Raw genomic sequence first — 20,971 nt, forward strand, 5'->3', positions numbered from 1 at the left:
ATTTAGCAACACAGTGCTATTTCAAAAACATGCCCATTTTCCTGGTAGGCAGGAATATCCATATTCCCCCCCGCCAAAAAATAGCAATATTTTAGAAGTTGTTTGTCATTCCCTGCTTTTTAGGGCTGAGAGAGAGTACATATTTGCTGACTCAATTTGCTAAAAATCTGTAAACCGCTTAGAGAGGGCTGAAAGCCCTATGAAGCGGTATATAAGTCAAATAAATAAATAAATAAATAAATAAATAAATAAATAAATAAATAAATAAATAAATAGTAAAATATACACTAAGTGTCCAGTAGACATATATAGATACTTTTGTGAAGTTAATCATAGCCAGTTAAGGAGTCTTGCTAAGTAGATCAGTAAGAATGGCAGGAATGAATCCACATAAAAAAATTAGCAAAACATTGTTAGTATTTATAACAAATTCAAGCCACATGTCCAGTTTTACAGGTGAAATAGTATATTTTGAGTGACTGCATCATTTCCAGCTTGGAATAATTTCAATTTAGTTTTAGAATTTGCTAGGAGCTTTTAACCTATCGTAATAAATATTATATAAACATTAATTTCTATTTTGACGCATTAGGTGATCTATCTTTGAAAATCAATACTTATACTATCCTATAAATGAATTAAGATATGACTAGAAATTTGAAAATATCAGGAAATATAAGAAATATAGTGAAAGTACAGCTGTTTGCCTCTAAATTCTGGAAACATGCTCAGAAAGGGGTTGTGCCCCATTATCATTATAAGTACCGTGTTTCTCCAAAAATATGACAGGGTCTTACATTTTTTTTGACCCACAAAATATGGCCTTGGGCTTATTAAAGAGGAGGGCTTATTGTTTTTGGGTTGCCGGGCAGCTACTCCCTGTGCCGGGCTCCCAAGAGCCAGGCACAGCTTCAGGGTCGAATGGCTGTGTTGTGCTGTCACAGCAGCAACACAGCAGCCATGAGGTGGCCACGCTCGCAAGAAGCCGCCCATCAACCGCCCTTTCCAGCTGGGCACAGCGCTGCTGACCGATCTAGTGGTACCCGGTGTTGAGGACTCGAAAAGTCCTCGACATACGACCTGGCAGCCACAACAGGCCAGGCAACGCCCTGATTGGCTAGGGCGCAGCATCACCTGTTGCTAGCCGCTAGAAGCGCCCTGATTGGCTAGGGCATAGTGTCATCAGTTGCCAGATGCTGAAAGCGCGCCCATTGGTTATCCCTGCTCTGACAGTCCATTTAAATAGCTGTCAAGCAGGGATGGTGCTGAATTGCCTGTAAATAGTTCAATGTAAATAAACCTCTTGTTCTGGCAGTCCTGGCTCTCGTCTCGTCTTTCCACCGATCCTCAAAACCCGGAAGGCACCAAGCAACGTGAGTGCCTGTTTGCTGCCCTCTGCCTTCCACGGCTTGGCCCCTTCGGAATGCCCCTAGATGAGTGAATGGGGCTCTGTATGGCTGGAGAGGGGGGGTTGCATGAGCGGCTTTTCTGCTCCCCACTCGCGCGACTCGCAGGCTCACAATGCCCTTGGCTAACTCTGCAGAGCCAGGGCATCTCCGCTGTGGGCGCTACCCACCGCTTGGAGGTTTTGTTTGGCTTTCAAAGCATGGAGGATGGATGCCATGCTGGGAGTACGCTCTATGGCAGCGTACAACCATTGAGCGTACTCCCAGAGCGGTATCCTACTTCCGTGCTTTGGAAGCTGCAACGGAGGATGGATGAGGCTCTGGGAGCGTGCTTTATGGTTGCACTCTCTGCAGCCCACAATCATAGAGCGTACTCCCAGAGTGGCATCTGTCCTCTGTGCTTTGAAAGCCGAAAAAAAAACCCAAGCGGCCGGCTTCACCAGCAGCGGACATGCCCTGACTCTGCAGAGTTAGTGAAGGGCATTGTGAGCCTGCAAGTCACGCGAGCGGGGAGCGGAAAAGCCGCTCGCGCAACTCCCTCTCCAGCCATGCAGAACCCCATTCACCCACCTAGGGGCATTCCAAAGGTGCCGAGCCGTGGGAGGCGGAGAGCGGCGAAGAGGCGCTCGCGTTGCTTGGTGCCTTCTGGGTGCCGCTAGATTGGTCAGCTGTGCTGTGCCCAGCTGGAAAGGGGGATTGCTGTGTGGCTGCTCGTGAGCATGGTCACCTCTCATGACTGCTGTGTTGCTGCTGCGACAGCTCAACACAGCCATTTGACCCTGAGGCTGTGCCTGGCTCTTCGGGAGTCCGCTCGCAAGAGAGCAGCTGCCCGACAATCCCCCCCTCTTCAGCTGGGCACAGCGCCACTGACCGACCTAGCAGTACCCCGAAAACACCAAGCAACATGAGCGCCTTTGCCCCCCACCTCATTCCCGCGGCTTGGTGCCTTTGGGATACTGCTAGGTCAGCGAGTGGTGCTCTGCCTGGCTGGAGGGGAGATTGTCCAGGGGGTTTATTTTTGGGGGTGGGCTTATATTTTTGCCCACATGAAAAATGTGGCAAGGCTTTAGTTTCAGGACAGCTCGTATTTTCGGGGAAACAGGGTAACAATCATTGAGACATCAGGGTTAACATTTATCTTCTGCTGTCCAGAATTCCAGGCACTTCCGTTTGTCTCAGTAATTCTTTTCTTTATGCAATTGATCGATGGATGGAATGTTTACATGCCAACACGTTGTGTTTTTGGATTCTTAGTGACCACATAAATAAATTTTCTCTAAGGTGACCTATTTCTAACCTGTTCTTTCAAGTCTGCCAATGGTGTAACCGTCTTAACTGCGTCCATCCATCTTGTTGCTGATCATCCTCTTCTTTCCTTTCCTCCCACCTTTGCCAGCATTGGAGGTTTTTCCTGAGAGCTGGGTCTTTGCATAATGTGTCTGAAGTAGGCTAATTTGAGCTTGGTCCTTTGTGCCTTGCGTGAGAATTCTGGGGTTTTTTGTTTGATGATCCTTCAGTTTGTTTTATTAGCTGCCGACGACATTCTCAGCATATAGTTCAAAGATGTCAAAACTCTTCATATCCTGCTTCTCTAAAGTCCATATAGTGTCACAGAGTACACCATGGCTTGTACAATTCTGATCTTTGTAGATATAGATACATCATGGTTGGTGGTGGGTTTCAAAATTTTTTGGAACCTACTCTGTGGGTGTGGCCTCCTTTGTGGGAGTGGCTTGCCGGCCATGTGACCTGGTGGGAGTGACTTGCAGGCCATGTGTTTTCTTTCTCTCTCTCTCTCTCTCTCTCCTTCCTTTTGTCTCTGTCCCTTTTTTCTTTTTTTCTTTCATCTCTCTCTCACTCTTTTTCTTTCTTTTTTCTTTCTTCTTTCTTTCTTTCCTTCTTTCTTTCTTTCTCTCTCTCTCTCTGTTAGTCTGTCTGTCTGTCTCTCTCTCTGTGTGTGGCAGTGGTGGGTTTCAAAATTTTTTGGAACCTCTTCTGTAGGTGTGGCCTACTTTCCGGGTCCACTGGTGGAACCTCTTCTAACCGGTTCAGTAGATTTGACGAACCGGTTCTACCGAATAGATGCAAACTGGTAGGAACTCACCTCTGATCATGGTCTCTTCCAAGGCCTTCATGGCTTTTTAATCAATTCCAGTCTGTGGCATATTTTTGGGCTGCTTGTTCCTTTACTATGGACGGTTGATCGTAAAAGTCAAAAACTATCCACCATTTCAATATCATCATTGTCAAAATCTCTCTGCTATATTGCACATAGTAATTATTATTTTATACAGTAATTCTGGAAAACTAATATGGAAAGATGATGATGCTAGGAAGATTCAAACAAGGGTTCTTTTGACATGCCATTCCATACGATTTTCCACTACTTGTTTCAATATCTGTGCTGCACTGAGTTTTTTCTGCAGGTAAAGTGGACTTGAATGTAGTTTCTTCTCTTGAAGAACAGATTTCTTGAATCAATTCAACAAAGTTTCCCTACCTCCCATTTGATTGCTTTTTTTTAAATGTTCACATTACAACAACAGAAACTAATTATGTTATATCTCCATGTACAATAGTACTGTGTTTCAGTGGCAGAAGATAAAATCAACAGGTTTTAAGTAGCCAAAGAATCTAGACTTGCTTTTAAGAAAACTGCTTTCAGAGCATTTGACGTGTATGACTGGAATACTTTTAAGGATATAAGTACTTATTGGGAAGCTTTGAAATGATTAAAATGCTTCCCAGAAGATATTATTTAAGTATAAAATAAACTTTGCCTCAATCTGTGTGTTAGATTGGATACGTTTATATACCTTCTTTTTAAACTGCTTATTTTAGTGACAGCCTAATTTTGCAATTGAATTTCAACTAACAACAGCTTTGTGGGTGTGTTTCAGTAATCAAGAGAACCAGTTCAAACTATTACTGGGAGTAGATATTGGACCATTCTTTACATTATTCCTTACACCTGACCACATGGCTGTAGATTTTTGTTTCTCGGTTCTTAATTCAGCTCTTGCTGTATTATTCTAAAGATGCTTTATTGGGATTCAATTGTTTAATGCTCAACAATAAGCCCTAGAGATAAATAGAACAAATGAATGGTTTGAAAACCTGAAAATGCAAAGCATAATGTATAAAAATAGTAGATCAGCTTAATTTTAAAATGCCAAGAATTGCAAGCTATATAACACGGAATACTCTGGATTTATAGCAAAAAAAATTCAGGCTCCCCATATTTCAATTGGCTAACATTTGATTCTTTGCTAATTTTATATTTTAAAAACTCCAATTTCCATTCCAATAAGTTACATAAGACATACTGTAGCTCCAAATCTAGTAGAGAAAAAGAAATGAGACATAAATTAAAGACATAAATTTAAAAGAATAACATCATTCATAATTGTGCAGTTCTTATATATATATATATATATATATATATATATATATATATATATATATATATATATATATATATATATATATAAGTCACAACCCCTGGTATGCCCAAATATGGGAGGAAGGTCACACTTCCACTCTCTGTCCTTCGGCTCGTCACAAGAGACCATCCAGACAGACACCCAATATTTTTTACTGTTGCCTTTTTGTTACATTTGTTATATTTATGCTGATAAATAAATAAAGGGAGACTAGTATAGATCTATTTCAGGTTCGATTCCCAGCAAGGGTATGGCTAGCTGATGAGAGCTAAATAGCTTGAAATAGATCTATACTAGTCTCCCTTTATTTATTTATCAGCATAAATATACACACACACACACACACACACACACACACACACACACACACACACACACACACACACACACACATATATATATATATATATATATATATATATATATATAATTATATATATATATATATATATATATATATATATATATATATATATATATATATATATATATATATATATATATATATATATATATATAATTATTATTATCCATTTGCTTTGCAATCTAGTGTCAAAGTCCTGGGAGAACTTTGGAGCAAGATTGTCAAAATCTCAAATCAAATTTTTGCAAATATAAAATTAGAATCATCATGAGTAAAAAAAAAAAGATTGAATAAAAATAGATAAGTCAAATGTAAACCTAGTTTCTAAATGATTTCTTGAATGTTTTGAATAGAACTCAGTAATAAACATCAGTATATCTTCTATTTTATTTCTCCATGTTTAATTTTATTTTTGATCAATTTCTTAAAACAGAATTTTCTGAAGATCTTTTTCTTTTCTCAGCCTATCACTTTTCAGATTCTTCATTAAAGTTATCTGTAAGACTTTGTTGGTGTTTATTTATTTATTTTTTGGCTCCATCAAGAGAATTCTTATTGTTTGTGGGTGGGTTTGGCAAAAAGAAAGCATCAGTGCATATGAATTGATGGAGCCTCCACATTTTGAATCATGGGAACATCTTGTATTTTAGTTATGTGAAGTGCTTTTTTATATTGACGTAAATATCTCATGTAAGTATCTGTTTCAAGCAATAACATTTTTTTTAAAAAAAAAACTGAGAATCATGTTACAGATGGGTTTCGGATTTCTTTGTATCTTATTTCATTGTATTCTTTTTCAGTGCATCCATCGAGATTTAGCCGCAAGGAACGTTTTGGTTACTGAAAATAATGTCATGAAAATAGCTGACTTTGGGTTAGCTAGAGACATCAACAATATAGATTATTATAAAAAGACTACTAATGTAAGTGAATGGCAGTCTTATCACTTGATCCACTATCTTTTCCCAGTGCATTTAAGTAAGGCAAATGCATTCTTAATGGACTTTTTGTACAGCAGCCTAACTTTTAATCAAAGAATGAAAATAATAGGCAAGTGTGTAAGGATTCCTAACTCCTTTTTACTAGGAAGGAAAGGTTATCTGCTTACATAGCCTGAAAAAGTACATGTTACATGATGCTTTATAAGGGATAAATTTTAGTGGCTCTTTTTTTTTAATGGTGTCTGTTAAAACTGTAGAACATTATTTCACTCTCAATTTGTGGGTCTGTTTGAGAGGGACAGAATTGTTAACTCAGACACATATACCTGCCTATGCCACTATGTGGAGGTTATTCGGTGGATTATTTTGTGGGACACATTCTTTATGTAATTGATGATTTTGTGAGACACATTTTTATGTAATTGATGATTTTGGGAGACACATTTTTATGTAATTGATGATTTTGTGAGACACATTTTTATGTAATTGATGATTTTGTGAGACACATTTTTATGTAATTGATGATTTTGTGAGACACATTTTTATGTAATTGATGATTTTGTGGGACACATTCTTTAATTGATGACATTTGATTTTAGTCCTGTAAATATCTCTGATTAGCCATGTTTCAGTTGGGCTTCAAGGAATCTTGGTGATGTTCTTGACATTCTCCTGGTTAAAGTACACAAGGTCTTCATTTACCAGTATATCGTATTCCTACAGACAGTTTTCATACTGTCAACCTCTTTCGCTTTATGAATGTGATGAGCTGTCCTTATCACAGGCAGCTACTTATATGAGGCTTTTTAAAAGGTATATTTGATTAAATCTACGTTCATAAAACTAAAGAGGTTGACAGTGTGAAAACTGTCTGTATGAATAATATTAGAAAACTACTGTATTTTTCTAGACAAATCCCTGAATGGATATTCTGAATCATTACATTTTGCCTCTTGCTAAAAATACAAATGCTTGTTTATTTTTTACCATATCTGTGTCTCATCTTTTTATATAATTGACTGAAAACAGAATTGAGTGGGATCCATCCAGGGATTGTCTTCCGCTCTAGAACTGTTGTGAGTGGTAATGAGTACCATTGGCTAAATCTGGGGCCATTTGGATTTTTCTTTATTTCAATAATTAAATAGAGAAGATTCTGAAAAAGCATCTGCAAATGTCTTAAGGCTAGTTTAGTTTATGATCAAATAAAATCTTTCTGGATTATATGAATTCTTTGGAAAGTTTAGAACCTTATACAAGAGATAATAAAAGATAATGAGCTTTTATCTTCTCTTCTTTTCAACCCTGGAGGTTTTAGTGTTGAATTCCAGGTCCATAGAAATGAACAATCATAAGTTAAAAGGTTTGTAGTGCTCAGATCCAAAGCTAGCAAAAGTACTTTGGACCCAGCACAAGCACTTTCTCGGTACCTGTCCTCAGCTGCTTAAAGGAGTTGTTCTGTTTCCCGATATCCTGTTATCACTTCCATAACACTTCCTGAGCTCAGAAGAGTATATTCCTGACCCCACCCATCTATACAAAGCAAACTCAAGAAAGATGCAGATCAGGGTTGGGTTCCGGCTGCTGCTACTGCCGATTAGTTAAGGGACGCACTGTACATGTGTACTTCATGCGCATGTGCTTGATGTGCGCTATGTGTACATGTGCAGTACTAAAAATGCTTCTGTGTATGTGCAGAAGCAAAAAGCAAGATGGTGGCTCTTACAGCGCTGTGGAGAGAAATGGTTTGGGGGTGTGGCAAGCCGAGTTAATACCTACTCAGCTCAACCGAACCGAACCAGTAGGAACCCATCTCTGATTTTGTAGCTGCTGTTGAATATAAAGCTCTATTGTCTGCTTCAGACATGAATACTTTACATTTCTGTTCACAAGTCTATGAATGAGTCACAAGATCTAATGCCGCACTATTTGTTAACGCATTTGGTAATCTTTTTTTTCTCATTAAATGCCCAGGGTCGACTGCCTGTAAAGTGGATGGCACCAGAAGCTCTATTTGATAGAGTTTACACACATCAAAGTGATGTGTAAGTAATTTTATCTTATAACCTTCTTTTATCTTCTTCAAATGAATTTATAGCTTCCTCCAAAGAAACAGAATTGTGTATAATAAAACACATATTAAACTGATTTAATTATATCTCATAGAATTTTTCCTTTTAACCTTTGGACCACCATGGGAAATAACTTACTATAGCATAATTTGGACATATTTATACTATATTTGAGGAAATTTAGTGAGGTTTTTCCTCTCTCTTTTTAATGAATAAGAAAAGATCTTTCGCCCTTAATGCATTAGATTGAAAAGCCAAAGAAAACAATGAATATTTTCAATTTCATTCCTGATGTGTGAACTTTCTTTTAGCAATATTATTCTAAGTAGGTTTCTCCTTCCTGACTTTTCTGAAACTCTTGATTGCTGTTTCATTTCCCTTTTTAAAAAAAGGTCTTAGATATTGCTCTGTTAATAATCTGGTTAGCTTCAGAACACATGAATGATCTGGCTTCTTCTCAATAGGTATAGGTTTCTTCCACTAAACCATTTTTTAGAAATGCACACTGCCCAAGCATTTTTTAAAAACTTATTTGACTTGCAGTTTATTCTCAACCAAGTAATTTGTGGCTTCCTATATCTTGAATTTTGCAGTACAAGATGACATTTGTCAGGAAATAATATTTTTTTATATATTTCTCTAAGGATTGTCAAAAGAACTCTGGAATGAGGCAATAGCCTAAATATCCAATCCATATAATTAATTATTCTTTTTCAGCATAGTCATATTTTTTCATATTATTATTAAGCTTATATCTTACCTGTCTGTTTATGGAAACTTTCATGATTGCTTAAAATAATAAAAACAATTTCCTATATACTGGAAGAGGGAAAGGTGAACACATGGAGGAGTTTTCCATAATATTGAACTTCTGTTGGAAACAGCATTCTCCCATGCTCCAAACAGCTGAGCCTCTGGCAGTGGGAGCATCTTCAACAATCTCTCTTATTCACTGAAGTAACCAGGCAAATTCATAATAAAAACTGCAGATAATCAGATCCCCAAGCCACTGGGACTTTAAATTCGCTATCAATGTCTTCAATTCTATGTGTAAGAGATAATTTGTCAGGATTTTTCAATGTAGACATAATGTGATATTTGTCCTTGCACAGGATAACAATCCAGAATTTTTTACCAGTTGCAACGTACAGATACTTTTCAGGGATAGTCTCACTGCAATAGTTGAGTTGGCTTGTTGCAAGATATAGCTATTGAATTTGAATTTGAATATAGCTAGCCAATGCTCTGGCCCTACCAGCTCAGAAAAAGCTTCAGCTAGCATATTAGCTTTACTTAGGTAAACACATTCCTCATCACAGCTGACACCTGAAATCCAGGGACAGAAATCAAGGAGTACTTTCAATCTGCAAACCCATTCTTTCTTAATCTCATTTCAGCTTGTTCTCTCTCATCCACTCTCATCCATTAAATTTAGATTACATTTAGATAATGTTCAAGGACACCAATTATATTACATCACCATAGGGATGCCACCCAAGTCTAAACTATGAAATAAATAATGCACTCAAGACCACCCAGAAGTATATCATAGTTGATAATACAAGCTCATCAAGAATGTCAGTTAATCAATGAAGGTAATCCATGAAGGTGGCCAATCTCAGTACCATACCATACTCCAGAAGAAACTCCAATAGAAATGGAACCTGATTATCAATACCGCTTCATAGGGCTGTCAGCCCTCTCTAAGAGGTTTACAGAGTCAGCATATTGCCCCCACAGTCTGGGTCCTCATTTTACCCACCTCGGAAGGATGGAAGGCTGAGTCAACCTTGAGCTGGTGAGATTTGAACCACCAAACTGCAGATAACAGTCAGCTGAAGTGGCCTGCAGTACAGCACTCTAACCACTGCGCCACCTCAGCTCTTATTGCATCCACCTGGAGCTGGAAGGCCACTCCTTTCTCAACAGTCCTCCAAGAATGGAGTTTATGAGACTGAGTAATAATTATCGTGACCCGTCAAAACCGCGGTCCACAAAAGCGCGATCGACGAAAGCGCGCATTTGACGTCATCACAGCGCGACGAAAAAAATTAAAAATTGAAATAAAAATTAAATTAAAGCAAGCCGATTGACATAAAGTTAAGGTTAGGGTTAGGTTAAGGGTTAGGGTTAGGTTTAGAGTGTTAGGGTTACGTTTAGCGTTAGGTTAAGGGTTAGCGTTAGGTTTAGCGTTACGTTAACGGTTAGGTTTAGGGTTAGATTTAGGGTTAGGTTAAGGGTTAGGTTTAGGGTTAGGTTTAGGGTTAGGTTTGGGGGGGTTAGGGTAAGGTTTTCACTTTATTTTTACATTTTTCGATCACAGCGCAATGTTTTCGTCGCGCTGTGATGACGTCAAATGCGCGCTTTCGTCGACTGCGATTTTGTCGTCCACGGTTTTGTGGTGGAACCATAATTATAGAGATTCCAGGTCAACAAAAAACTGTTCTGGGTTTCATTTAGACAGGAGAACTTCTTACATTGTCATTAGACCATGATAAAAATGTCTAAACAGTTTTAATAGTTTGAACCAATCTCAACAAAACAATTCCTTTGGGTTTTTTTTTAAATTGCATCTCTTTAATTTTCCAACTGTAAGGAATTTAGCAGGATTTAGGTACATCTATTGCCTAGGCTGGATTACATATGACATTATTTTATAACTACCACACATTCTGCATTTTATCATGTGCCAATTTATTTATAAATTTGGTATGTTCAGGATATATACTGCATATTTGATGACAGATGGAGATTTAATTATAGGATAAGATTCTGCACTGGTCTGATTCGCACACCCCTAATTCCCTTTTTTTTTAAAAAAAAATTTCAGGTGGTCATTTGGTGTCCTAATGTGGGAGATCTTCACTTTAGGTGGGTCACCCTACCCAGGAATCCCCGTGGAAGAGCTTTTCAAATTGCTTAAAGAAGGACACAGAATGGACAAACCTGCCAATTGCACCAGTGAACTGTAAGAGCTCTTTAGACATATATACATAGAATAGATTTAACATGCATTTGTGATTTCATGCAATTTTTGTTCTTTTATTCCCTAAATATATGTGACATCAACGCAGTGTATGGCTTACCAGGGCACAATTCACATTTTCTCTTGCAATTAATTAAAACGATTACAAACGTAACTGTCAATACATTGGTAGGAAGTATTAATAACTATTTCATCATAACTATAAAAATCTTTGTTTATAATTCTCAAATGGGGATTGTCAATTGTGAAAAGCAGTTGAAATTTTATTTCCATCCAAACAGCATCCAGTTGTGCATTTCACCATTAATGCAGGAAATACAAGTAGTCCTCAACTTACAACCAGAATTGACCCCAACATTTCTGTTGTTAAGTGAATTTTCCCCCTTTTTTCAACCTTTCATGCCACAGTTGTTAAGTGAATCGTTGCAGTTGTTAGCAACGAGATTGCCAAGTGAATCTGGTTTCTCCATTGACTTTTTTTGTCAGAAGATAGGAAAAGGGATCACATCACCCCGGGACACTGCAACCGTCATAAATATGAGTCAGTTGCCAAGCTTCTGAATTTTGATCTTGTGACCATAGGGATGTTGCAATGGTCGTAAGTATGAAAAATGCTCATAAGTCCCTTTTTCAGTGACGTAACTTTGAACGGTCATAAAGTGAATTGTTGTAAGTCGAGGAATTTACCTGTGAAGCATTGCTAAAAAATAAAGCCAAAGCCTTGCCATGATATCAGAGGACGTCACAAAATAACTTTTTAATTGTGCCTATAGAGTGAATGTGTGTTACATGCAGGGCCGGATTTAGATGAAAAGAGGCCCTAGGCTATTCCACTTATGAGGCCGTTTCACCTCCCATTTTTAAGTTTGTAAATTACATGAGAGACAATAAAATACATCATTACTGTGATATATATCAATATATATAGCTGGCCTCCCGACGGAGGGCGGCTCTGCTCTGCGGCAAAGGCAGCGAGGCCAGCCGCCTCCCCTGCTGCGCTCAGCTGCCTGGCTCGCCCCCCTCGCCCTCACCTACCTGGCCGCTGGTGGGCTCCGCGTCGACGGGGCGGCTACTGGGAGCGGCCGCGCCTCTCGCCCGACCGCCTGTGCCAGGAATGTGGGCGGGCTCCCCAACTGCCGCGGCGCTGGAACGATCTTAACCAATACATTTTTATGTTTGTTTATTAGTCATATGCATAGAATTTCTCCTTATTTTCGGTTCAGTGTTTTAGTGTTCACTGTTTTTAGAATAGTGTAATTTTAATTTTGCTAACAATTTGAATGTAGGCCCCTCTTGATCTTGAGGCCCTAGGCTGAAGCCTAGTTAGCCTATAGGAAAATCCGGCACTGGTTACGTGTATATATGTGAGAGAGTTCAATTTCTCTGAAGTTTAACATGCTGTGTTAAACTTCAGAGAAATTGAAGTCAAAATACCCTTTGATAGCAAAAAAGATACCTGAATTATTTTAACTACATGCAGAGGTAGTCCTCAAATTACAACAGTCCATTTAGTGACGGTTCAAAGTTACAATGGCATTGAAAAAAGTGACATATGACCCTTTTTCACTCTTACAACCATTATAACATCCCCATGGTCATGTGATCAAAATTCAAGACACTTGATGACTGACTCATGTTTATGACGGTTGCAGTGTCCTAGGATCAAGTGTTCACCTTTTATGACGTTCTGATTATCACTTAACAATCTTGTTTCTGACTTAACAGCTGCAGTGATTCACTTAACAACTGTGGCAAGAAAGGTCACAAAATGGGGCAAAACTCACTTAACATATGCCTTGCTTAGGAACAGAAATGTTGGGCTCCATTATAGTCCTGGTCATAAGTTGAGGACTACCTGTAATGGAGTAGGTTTTGTGTTGCTTTCGATTGTTGCTTTTTTCTCTGGCTCCACTTTTTTAATAGAGTAAAACCTCAATTTAATTCACGTGGAGGAAGGCTGTCCTTTATTTCCAAGGGCCTGTTAAATTTGAAAACACCATTTGTGCTATTTTAAGTCATTTGTATTAAAGGTATCTTCACAGAAATGAGATAAAAGATCTGATACAATGGGACCATTATCTGTTGCATCTGAAGTTCGTTGCATGTAACACCCACTAAGTTGAGATTGTATATAAAAGCAAAGTATTTTTAGGAAGGAAAAAACAACAAGCAGAAATCATTATCTAGCTTGAATTAGGCAAGAGTTTATTTTGTTTAAATAATTGTTCAGGACCAGAAAAGCATTTGAAAAGCATTTAAAGCTTTTACCTAACTCACATTGCTTTCCTTGAACCTCTGTAGTCCTAGCATATGGTTCACAGATTTCTCATATAATCAGCAATAAGCTTTCTATCTTCTACTTACGTATGGAATTATAGTACAATCTGGACAGATTTCCAGACAATTAGAATAGCCTTTTCTCTTTAGTGCAGCATTAGGATTACCTCCAGCTGAATGCCATTAATGGGATATTGCATGCCCATTTAATTTACCTTAATTTATCTAGAGGGTGGAAATAATGATCACATAGAGGAAACGGAGAACAAAGTTAGGTGATTTACTGTTCAATTCCTCCCTTTGCTAATACATAATTCAGGGATTGGAATTGATGGGGACAGTATTGATAACCTCACTTCTTTTTATACGTTATATATTTATATTAAATATATTACTGTTTAATATAAACATTAAACAGTACCGTATAACTAAGGAAGACTTGTTCAGCAAGGCTCACCTCTTACAAGTTTGAAGGTTTTTAGCAAACTATTTATTTTAGGCAAAGGAAGATTTTGACAGCCAGGGAGGGATCCAATTCCCAATAGCTCTAGTTTCTGTAGCCAAGCACCAGATATAATGGAATTTGTAATTCAACAACAATTGGAGAGTGATCTTTTTTTTTTTCTATAGAAAGCATTGCTTTAAAGTCTTATAATGATAGTAAGGACAAATACAGATAGTGAATAAGAACCAGTATAACTTACCTGGAGCTGAGCACAAATGGGTTTTCTCCATCAATTCTATATCCTATGAAATTCGTGAGCAAGGAGGTTATGGGGATAAATTTTAAAAAATTCTGCAATGGGGCAGGAGGCTCTCATATGTTAAATTGAGCGCCAGAAGAAAGAGTTTCCTGCTGTTCTTTTAACTTGTTTTTAATGTAAGCAGAAAAATCATGGTGTTGAATGACAAAAACATCACATTCACCTTTAACAATGGTCCACAATCTCTTTTCTGCTGATAGAATTTCTAATTGCAAATTCAACTAATTGCATAAAAATGGTATTTAAACATACTGAATTACTTTGCCTTCATCTCCAATCCTCTGAAACCACAGGCATGTTTTCTTAAAGAGCAAAATACTTAAAGACATGTAAAATGTGAATACATCCTGACCTCTTGCAGAACAGCAGTGAGATATTAGGAATATGCCACAGAGACTTTAATTAACTTAATAAAATGCTGGTTTCCACAGCTACATGATGATGAGAGATTGCTGGCATGCGGTGCCTTCACAGAGACCTACTTTTAAACAGCTTGTGGAAGATTTAGATCGTATCCTCACACTTACAACTAATGAGGTGAGTAAAACAATTTGTCCTTAAACATTAAGTAAAGAATGGCAATAAGAGTTGTTGAGATAATCTGCAGATAATCACTGGCAACCAACATATTACAGAAAATCTAGATGCTGGATTTTCTTTATTGCACATTTGGCCTCATGCGACAAAACAAAATCTGAACACAGGGAATTCCTTTGGGATCTAGTAGAACACAGGTGGGGAACCATGGCGCCTTTATGAGCCGAGGTGGCGCAGTGGTTAGGGTGGAGTACTGCAGGCCACTTCAGCTGACTGCTATCTGCAGTTCAGCGGTTCTAATCTCACCGGCTCAAGGTTGACTCAGCCTTCCATCCTTCCGAGGTGGGTGAAATGAGGACCCAGACTGTGGGGGCGATATGCTGACTCTGTAAACCGCTTAGAGAGGGGTGAAAGCCCTATGAAACGGTATATAAGTCTAACTGCTATTGCTACTGCTATTGCTATGACTTGTGGACTTCAACTCCTAGAATTCCTGAGCTAGCAGTCATAAATGGGCCATGGGTTCCCCACCCCTGTACTAGAATAAAGTAACCTACAAGGTGCAAGGTAGGATAATTGGCCAAAAAATATATTTGGGGATGGGATGATAGACACTTAAAGCCTTATTCTTCCCAAGTTTACTATTTTAATTTGTTACTTATACAAATAGAAAACAGTAGGGATGGATAAATGGCAGACAAAATGGATTTATTTAAATTGTGAATACATTCTCTTTCAATGTCCCAATAAAATTATATTATGTCTATTATATCACTCACATAATGCACTTACGATGAGTTAAAGGAACACTTTTATTTTGTTCTGTGCTTTTTAAGCTTTGCAGAGTCAAACAGATAGACACTTTGAAGAATCCATGCCTGATGATAATAATTCTTGACTCTAGATGGTTATGCTGCAATAATTTTGATCTTCTAACTTTAGAATACTATCAACATTGACTGATGTGCATAATCTATAAAGCGTGTCAATGTGTATTTGCTCATCTTAACCCTAACCCTAAATCTCTTTCCCAAACACACGTGTGTGTGTGTGTGTGTGTGTGTGTGTGTGTGCATGCGCACACACACGCATGCACACACAAATAATTTAGAATCAAATCTTAGTTGTGCTCTACTTCTTTCGTTTTGCTAAAGGAGGATGCCCTAGAATTTTAGTATTTGTATATAATACACAAAGGAATCTGAATATTGTACTAGAATTTTAACCGGGAAAAAATAGGGAGGGATATGTTATGGCTAAGATATACAAGTTCTGAAACTTACATTTAATTTGAAATATGTTTTTTTTTCCAAAGAGTTTTTGGAAGCTATTTGGAAGTAGGATACATTTGGATAATAACAAGGGAAAGATATTCTGGAATGTGACAGTTAAAATTACATATGCGAGCCTATGCCAATGGCTACCCCAAGTGTTGAAACCGAGTAAGAGTTATTGCGTAAATTGGTTCTAGCCCTGTATTGACCACATAAATCTGTTGAATCTACTGAAATCACATACACCCAATCTTCTTCTAATAGCTTCCTCCTCCCATTTGTGCCAAAAGTGTCCTGCTCCATCTTATTTCTCAAAGCTGTCATTCCAATTCATATGAGAAAATTATTACTTCTTTGAAGTCTGTGAGATCTTTGCCATTGACGGCAGAGAAGCCAGAGTTTAACCCTTCATGTTCTGGTGAGATTCATCTTGTCTCTGGATAACATAGAGATAACACACACCAGACATGAAAAAAAAATGCTTATGAGATACGGAAGTAATGTTAAATCAAAAGTTCCCTGCAATTTCTTTTATACTATGTGTTTTGCTCTTGTTTATTTTACATTGAATTTATCATTACCATCTTAACTATTTTGACTTTTTTAAATGGTAGACAGGAAAAGTGTTTGAAAACCTAGCTTGATACAATTGGTTTTTCTCATCTCGGAACCAAAATATGGCTTAGCAAATGAAACAACTGCATTTAAATAAAAAACAGCTGTTCTGCAGAAGTTGAAAGAGAGAAGAAGCAATTCAAGGAGAAAAATAACTTTATTCTCCTGCCAGAACTGTTATTTCTAGAAATGTTTTAATCTAGCTTTCAATTTGGTTGATCCAATGGCTGGTTTTGCTTTCATAGAAATGCAGTGGGCATTGTTCAGCAATAGATGTTCCTTTGCATTCATTTCTTTAATATAAATGGCTTTTTTCAAGGAACACTCTCAATTCCTTGCGTGGTTTTGGCTGATTTCACTTATGCTTGCTTAAAAGAATGGCTCAGTTGATTGGGTCCCACAATTATTCATGTAGCAAAAACAAACCATATAAAAAAGTACATTGTACTGCAGCTCATTTACCCTCACTGAAATGTCAAGGTATTATAAAACAGTTTAGTTGAATGAAATGATCTTTCTTTCTGCAAATTATTTCCATGTGTTGGACAAAAATAGTTCTCCGTAGGGTGAAAATTTGTTTTTTTTTTTTTTTATAATGGCAAAACATTTCATTTGATGTGGTTAGTGTATGTGTTTCAAATAGTGTGGTTGAAGTTGATGTTGGGACATATACAGTACATATGCCTCAGAAATCCCTTTGCTGTTGTTTTCCTTTTTTGTATCTCCCTGAAAATACTTGGCTTTATGAGGAGTTGCTATTTCATTTTTATCCCATTCTTTTAATGGTGATTGAGAGCAGAGCAAAAGGGCCTTTCTCCTTCACTGTTCTCTTACCTACATACTATTTCTATGAAACCAGTGTATTGTTTATTTTTTTTATTGAAAATTTTTGAAAAGAAAAAGCTTTTACAAATATTTATCTCCCCTCCCCCACCCTCCCCTCCTGAACTCAACCCCCCCAACCTCCCCCCCCCCGACTTCTCAGAACAAATATAGGGTATAAATCTTTAACAAAGATGTTCTAAAATAAACTTTAAAAAAAGTTAGTATCATCTTTCATTTGAGCTTTAACTCCTCTTTTGTTAGGCTAACTCTAAACAGATTATATCATTCCTTGCTTCTTCAGTCATAAAGTATCTGGAATTTCTTAGTCCCGTATTTATTTTGAATATAGTCAATCCATCTTCTCCACTCCAGTTTATATCTCTCATTTGAGTGGTCCTTGAGATATGCTGATATTTTAGCCATCTCTGCTAAGTTTGTGACTTTTAATGTCCATTCTTGAATAATAGGCAAATCTCCCTTCTTCCAGTATTGCGCCACCAACAGTCTTGCTGCCGTTATTAAATACAAAATCAAGTTAGTCTCTATAACAGTACAATCAGTAGTTATACCTAACAGGAATAACTGTGGGGTAAACTTTATCCTTTTTTAAAGAATATTTTGCATAATCCACCATATTTTTATCCAAAATGCTTTAACCTTTTTACAAGTCCACCATATATGGTAATATGTAGCATTAGTGTATTGTTTATTTGTGAATGCATTTAATAAAAGCTTATTAAGACCAAAGCCCACACAAGCAATTCTTTATTATATATATTTTTGAATCAACAGGAAATTAAAACCATCTAATATAGCATCTATGCAAAAACAGCTTAAAAAGCTATTTAAACTCACTTAAAGTTAACCAGCACTGCAGTTAATGGCACATTAGGTAGGATGGAATTCTGCAAAGAAAGATCTGTGAAAATGCCCCTTCTTTTCTTCTTCCCAAATAATTTGAACTTAATGGTGAATACTTTTGCAAAGCTCATGTAGCCATCTTTTTGGGTTTAAGCAGCTTTGTCTAGCTTTAGGTAGTCTATGCCAGTCTAAGCCTTGAGATAATAAGCAGCTCAAAGTCATCCAGTAATTTTCATATAAAGGATGTAAATTGTAAAGAAGAGACGCCTGTGACCATTAACTCATGTGAAAGGTCTCCCCTTGTTTGTTGCTACTTTGTGTGTGTCTATTAAACCACACGATGCATGGTACCATCTTAAGGCAATACAAGATTGACTTGCTTGTTTATTTTTCGTTTCAGGAATACCTCGACCTTAGTGGGCCACTGGAACAGTATTCGCCTAGCTATCCAGATACCAGGAGTTCCTGTTCTTCAGGGGACGATTCTGTTTTCTCCTCCGATCCCATGTCTTATGAACCTTGCCTCCCTAAGTACCAACACATAAACGGAAGTGTCAAAACATGAAAAGAACTTCTGCCAATTCCACAAAGGAATGAAACCACAGCATCTACAGTATTTACCACATGAAAAAGAGTCTCTTGCTTTAGACACACACAAGATTTTCTTGTGCATAAGAAAAACCAAAATTGGGGAAAAGTTGCCTAATTATTGCAAAAAAGAAAAGCAGTAGCTTGGAACATCACCCAATATTATGAAGAGAAGAATTTTCATGGGCCATTTGTGGATGCCCATGAGCAAGTTAGCTCTTCGGCCTGAAGCCAAAACAGCCTTTCTAAAGTCAATGGACACGTTGGACTTGAGGCAAACTTCAGACCAGCCTTCTTTGTTAATTTTGTAATATTTTGAGAAAATATATGTTGACACACACTTACAGAGCACAAATGCAATATATAAGTGCTGGATGTATGTAAATATAATCAAATATGTACAAATATATATTATATATTTACAATGAACTATTTTTTTGTATTGATTTAAAAATGCATCCTCCCCCCCCCTTCGAGGAAATTAATCTTTCTTTCTTTTTTAAAAAAAGAAACCGCTATTTGTAACTACATTTCTTGCATAAGACCTTTTTTTTTTCAATCCTCCACACCCTCCTCCTCCTCCTTTTCCTTTCCCCCCTTCTTCCTTCAAATCCAAAGGTGAAAAATATTTTACTTTCAGGGAAAAATGGTATATCATTAATTTATTAATTAATTGGTAATGTACAAAACAATTAATCTTTTATAGGGGTTGTGTTATGTTGTAATTTAAATGGCATTTCTATGCAGACAGCACAAAGAACTAGTAGATATATTGCTCAAAAGTTACTAGTTGTCAATTTTTTTTAAAGAGAGAAATATTTACAGTATATAACTAATTCTGGAAATTAATGTTCTGATTAACTTGGGTTTCAAATGTTGAATGAGAAGCTGTTGCTTTAACTAAAACCAAAGCTCTCAAAAATAAAAACGTGTCTTTTATCAACAAAGTATCTTTTTATTACTCTCTTCAGTTCTTGCATTGTTACTATTCAAGATTACGACTGCTAAAGAACAAGAAACATAGCCATTTAGAAAAGCATTCTTCTCACCTTTTCCCAATTTATAACTAGGAAATTATTTAATGGGGTGGACACAAATAGGGACTGAACAAATTTTAGACATACTTAAAATAAGAATGTACTCTAACTTGTCTAAAATTTTCTACAATCTTAAAGTGTCCTCAGACATGCATTTGACTAGAAAGTATTGGTAGTCCTCAATTGAGCCCCAAATTTCTGTTGCTAAGTGAAACATTTGTTAAGTGAGTTTTCCCCATTTTATGACCTTTCTTGCCATAGTTGTTAAGTGAATCACTGCAGTTGTTAAATTAGTAACACAATGAATCTGGTTTTGACTTTGCTTGTCAGGTCACAAAAGCTTATCACGTGACTTCGGGACAACGGCAACAGTTGCCAAGCATCAGAATTTTGATCACATGACCCTGGGGGATGCTGCAACAGTCATCAGTCACTTTTTCTGTGCTGTTGTTACTTTGAATGGTCACTAAATGAACTGTTATAAGTCGAGGACTACCTGTACTAAAGTTTAAAGTTTAATAACATTTATATGCCGCCCAATCCCGTAGGACTCCGGACGGCTAACAATACAAATAAATAAAAAAGAAGAGAAGGAAAGAAAAGATAGATTTAAAAAACACACTATGCACTCCGTTCCAAGTGGGGCTGGACCATATTTTGGGGTCAACAGCCCCAGGCCTGCCAGAACAGCCAGGTTTTAGTGGCCTTACGGAAGGCCGAGAGAGTGGGAAGGGTCCGGATCTCTGCAGGTAGATCATTCCACAGGGCCGGGGCAGCTACAGAGAAAGACCTCCCCCGAGTGGTCGCCAACCGGCATTGCCCGGTCGACGGTACCCGCAGGAGGCCCAATCTGTGAGATCTTATAGGTCGTTGGGAGGTATGTGGCAGGAGGCGGTCCCGTAGGTATCCAGGTCCTAAGCCATGTAGGGCTTTAAAGGTAACGACCAGCAGATAACGATATCTGCTTCCTGGCTGTTTTGA

The 20,971-nt window shown here is 37.6% G+C and overlaps 1 protein-coding gene across 1 annotated transcript in view; it reads left to right on the plus strand.

Annotated features, from left to right (window-relative positions):
- Positions 1-19,896, plus strand: part of FGFR2 (fibroblast growth factor receptor 2) — a 101,484-nt gene extending 81,588 nt beyond the window's left edge. The window contains exons 11-15 of the mRNA XM_032224940.1: positions 6,014-6,136; positions 8,129-8,199; positions 11,057-11,194; positions 14,685-14,790; positions 18,766-19,896. Of these exons, the coding sequence (XP_032080831.1) occupies positions 6,014-6,136; positions 8,129-8,199; positions 11,057-11,194; positions 14,685-14,790; positions 18,766-18,930 (603 nt within the window). The 3' untranslated portion in view covers positions 18,931-19,896. The remainder of the gene's footprint in view (positions 1-6,013; positions 6,137-8,128; positions 8,200-11,056; positions 11,195-14,684; positions 14,791-18,765) is intronic.
- The last annotated feature ends 1,075 nt before the right edge of the window (positions 19,897-20,971 follow it).

This window comes from Thamnophis elegans, chromosome 10 (assembly GCF_009769535.1).
Source record: "Thamnophis elegans isolate rThaEle1 chromosome 10, rThaEle1.pri, whole genome shotgun sequence".
In the NCBI taxonomy this organism is placed as follows: domain Eukaryota; kingdom Metazoa; phylum Chordata; class Lepidosauria; order Squamata; family Colubridae; genus Thamnophis; species Thamnophis elegans.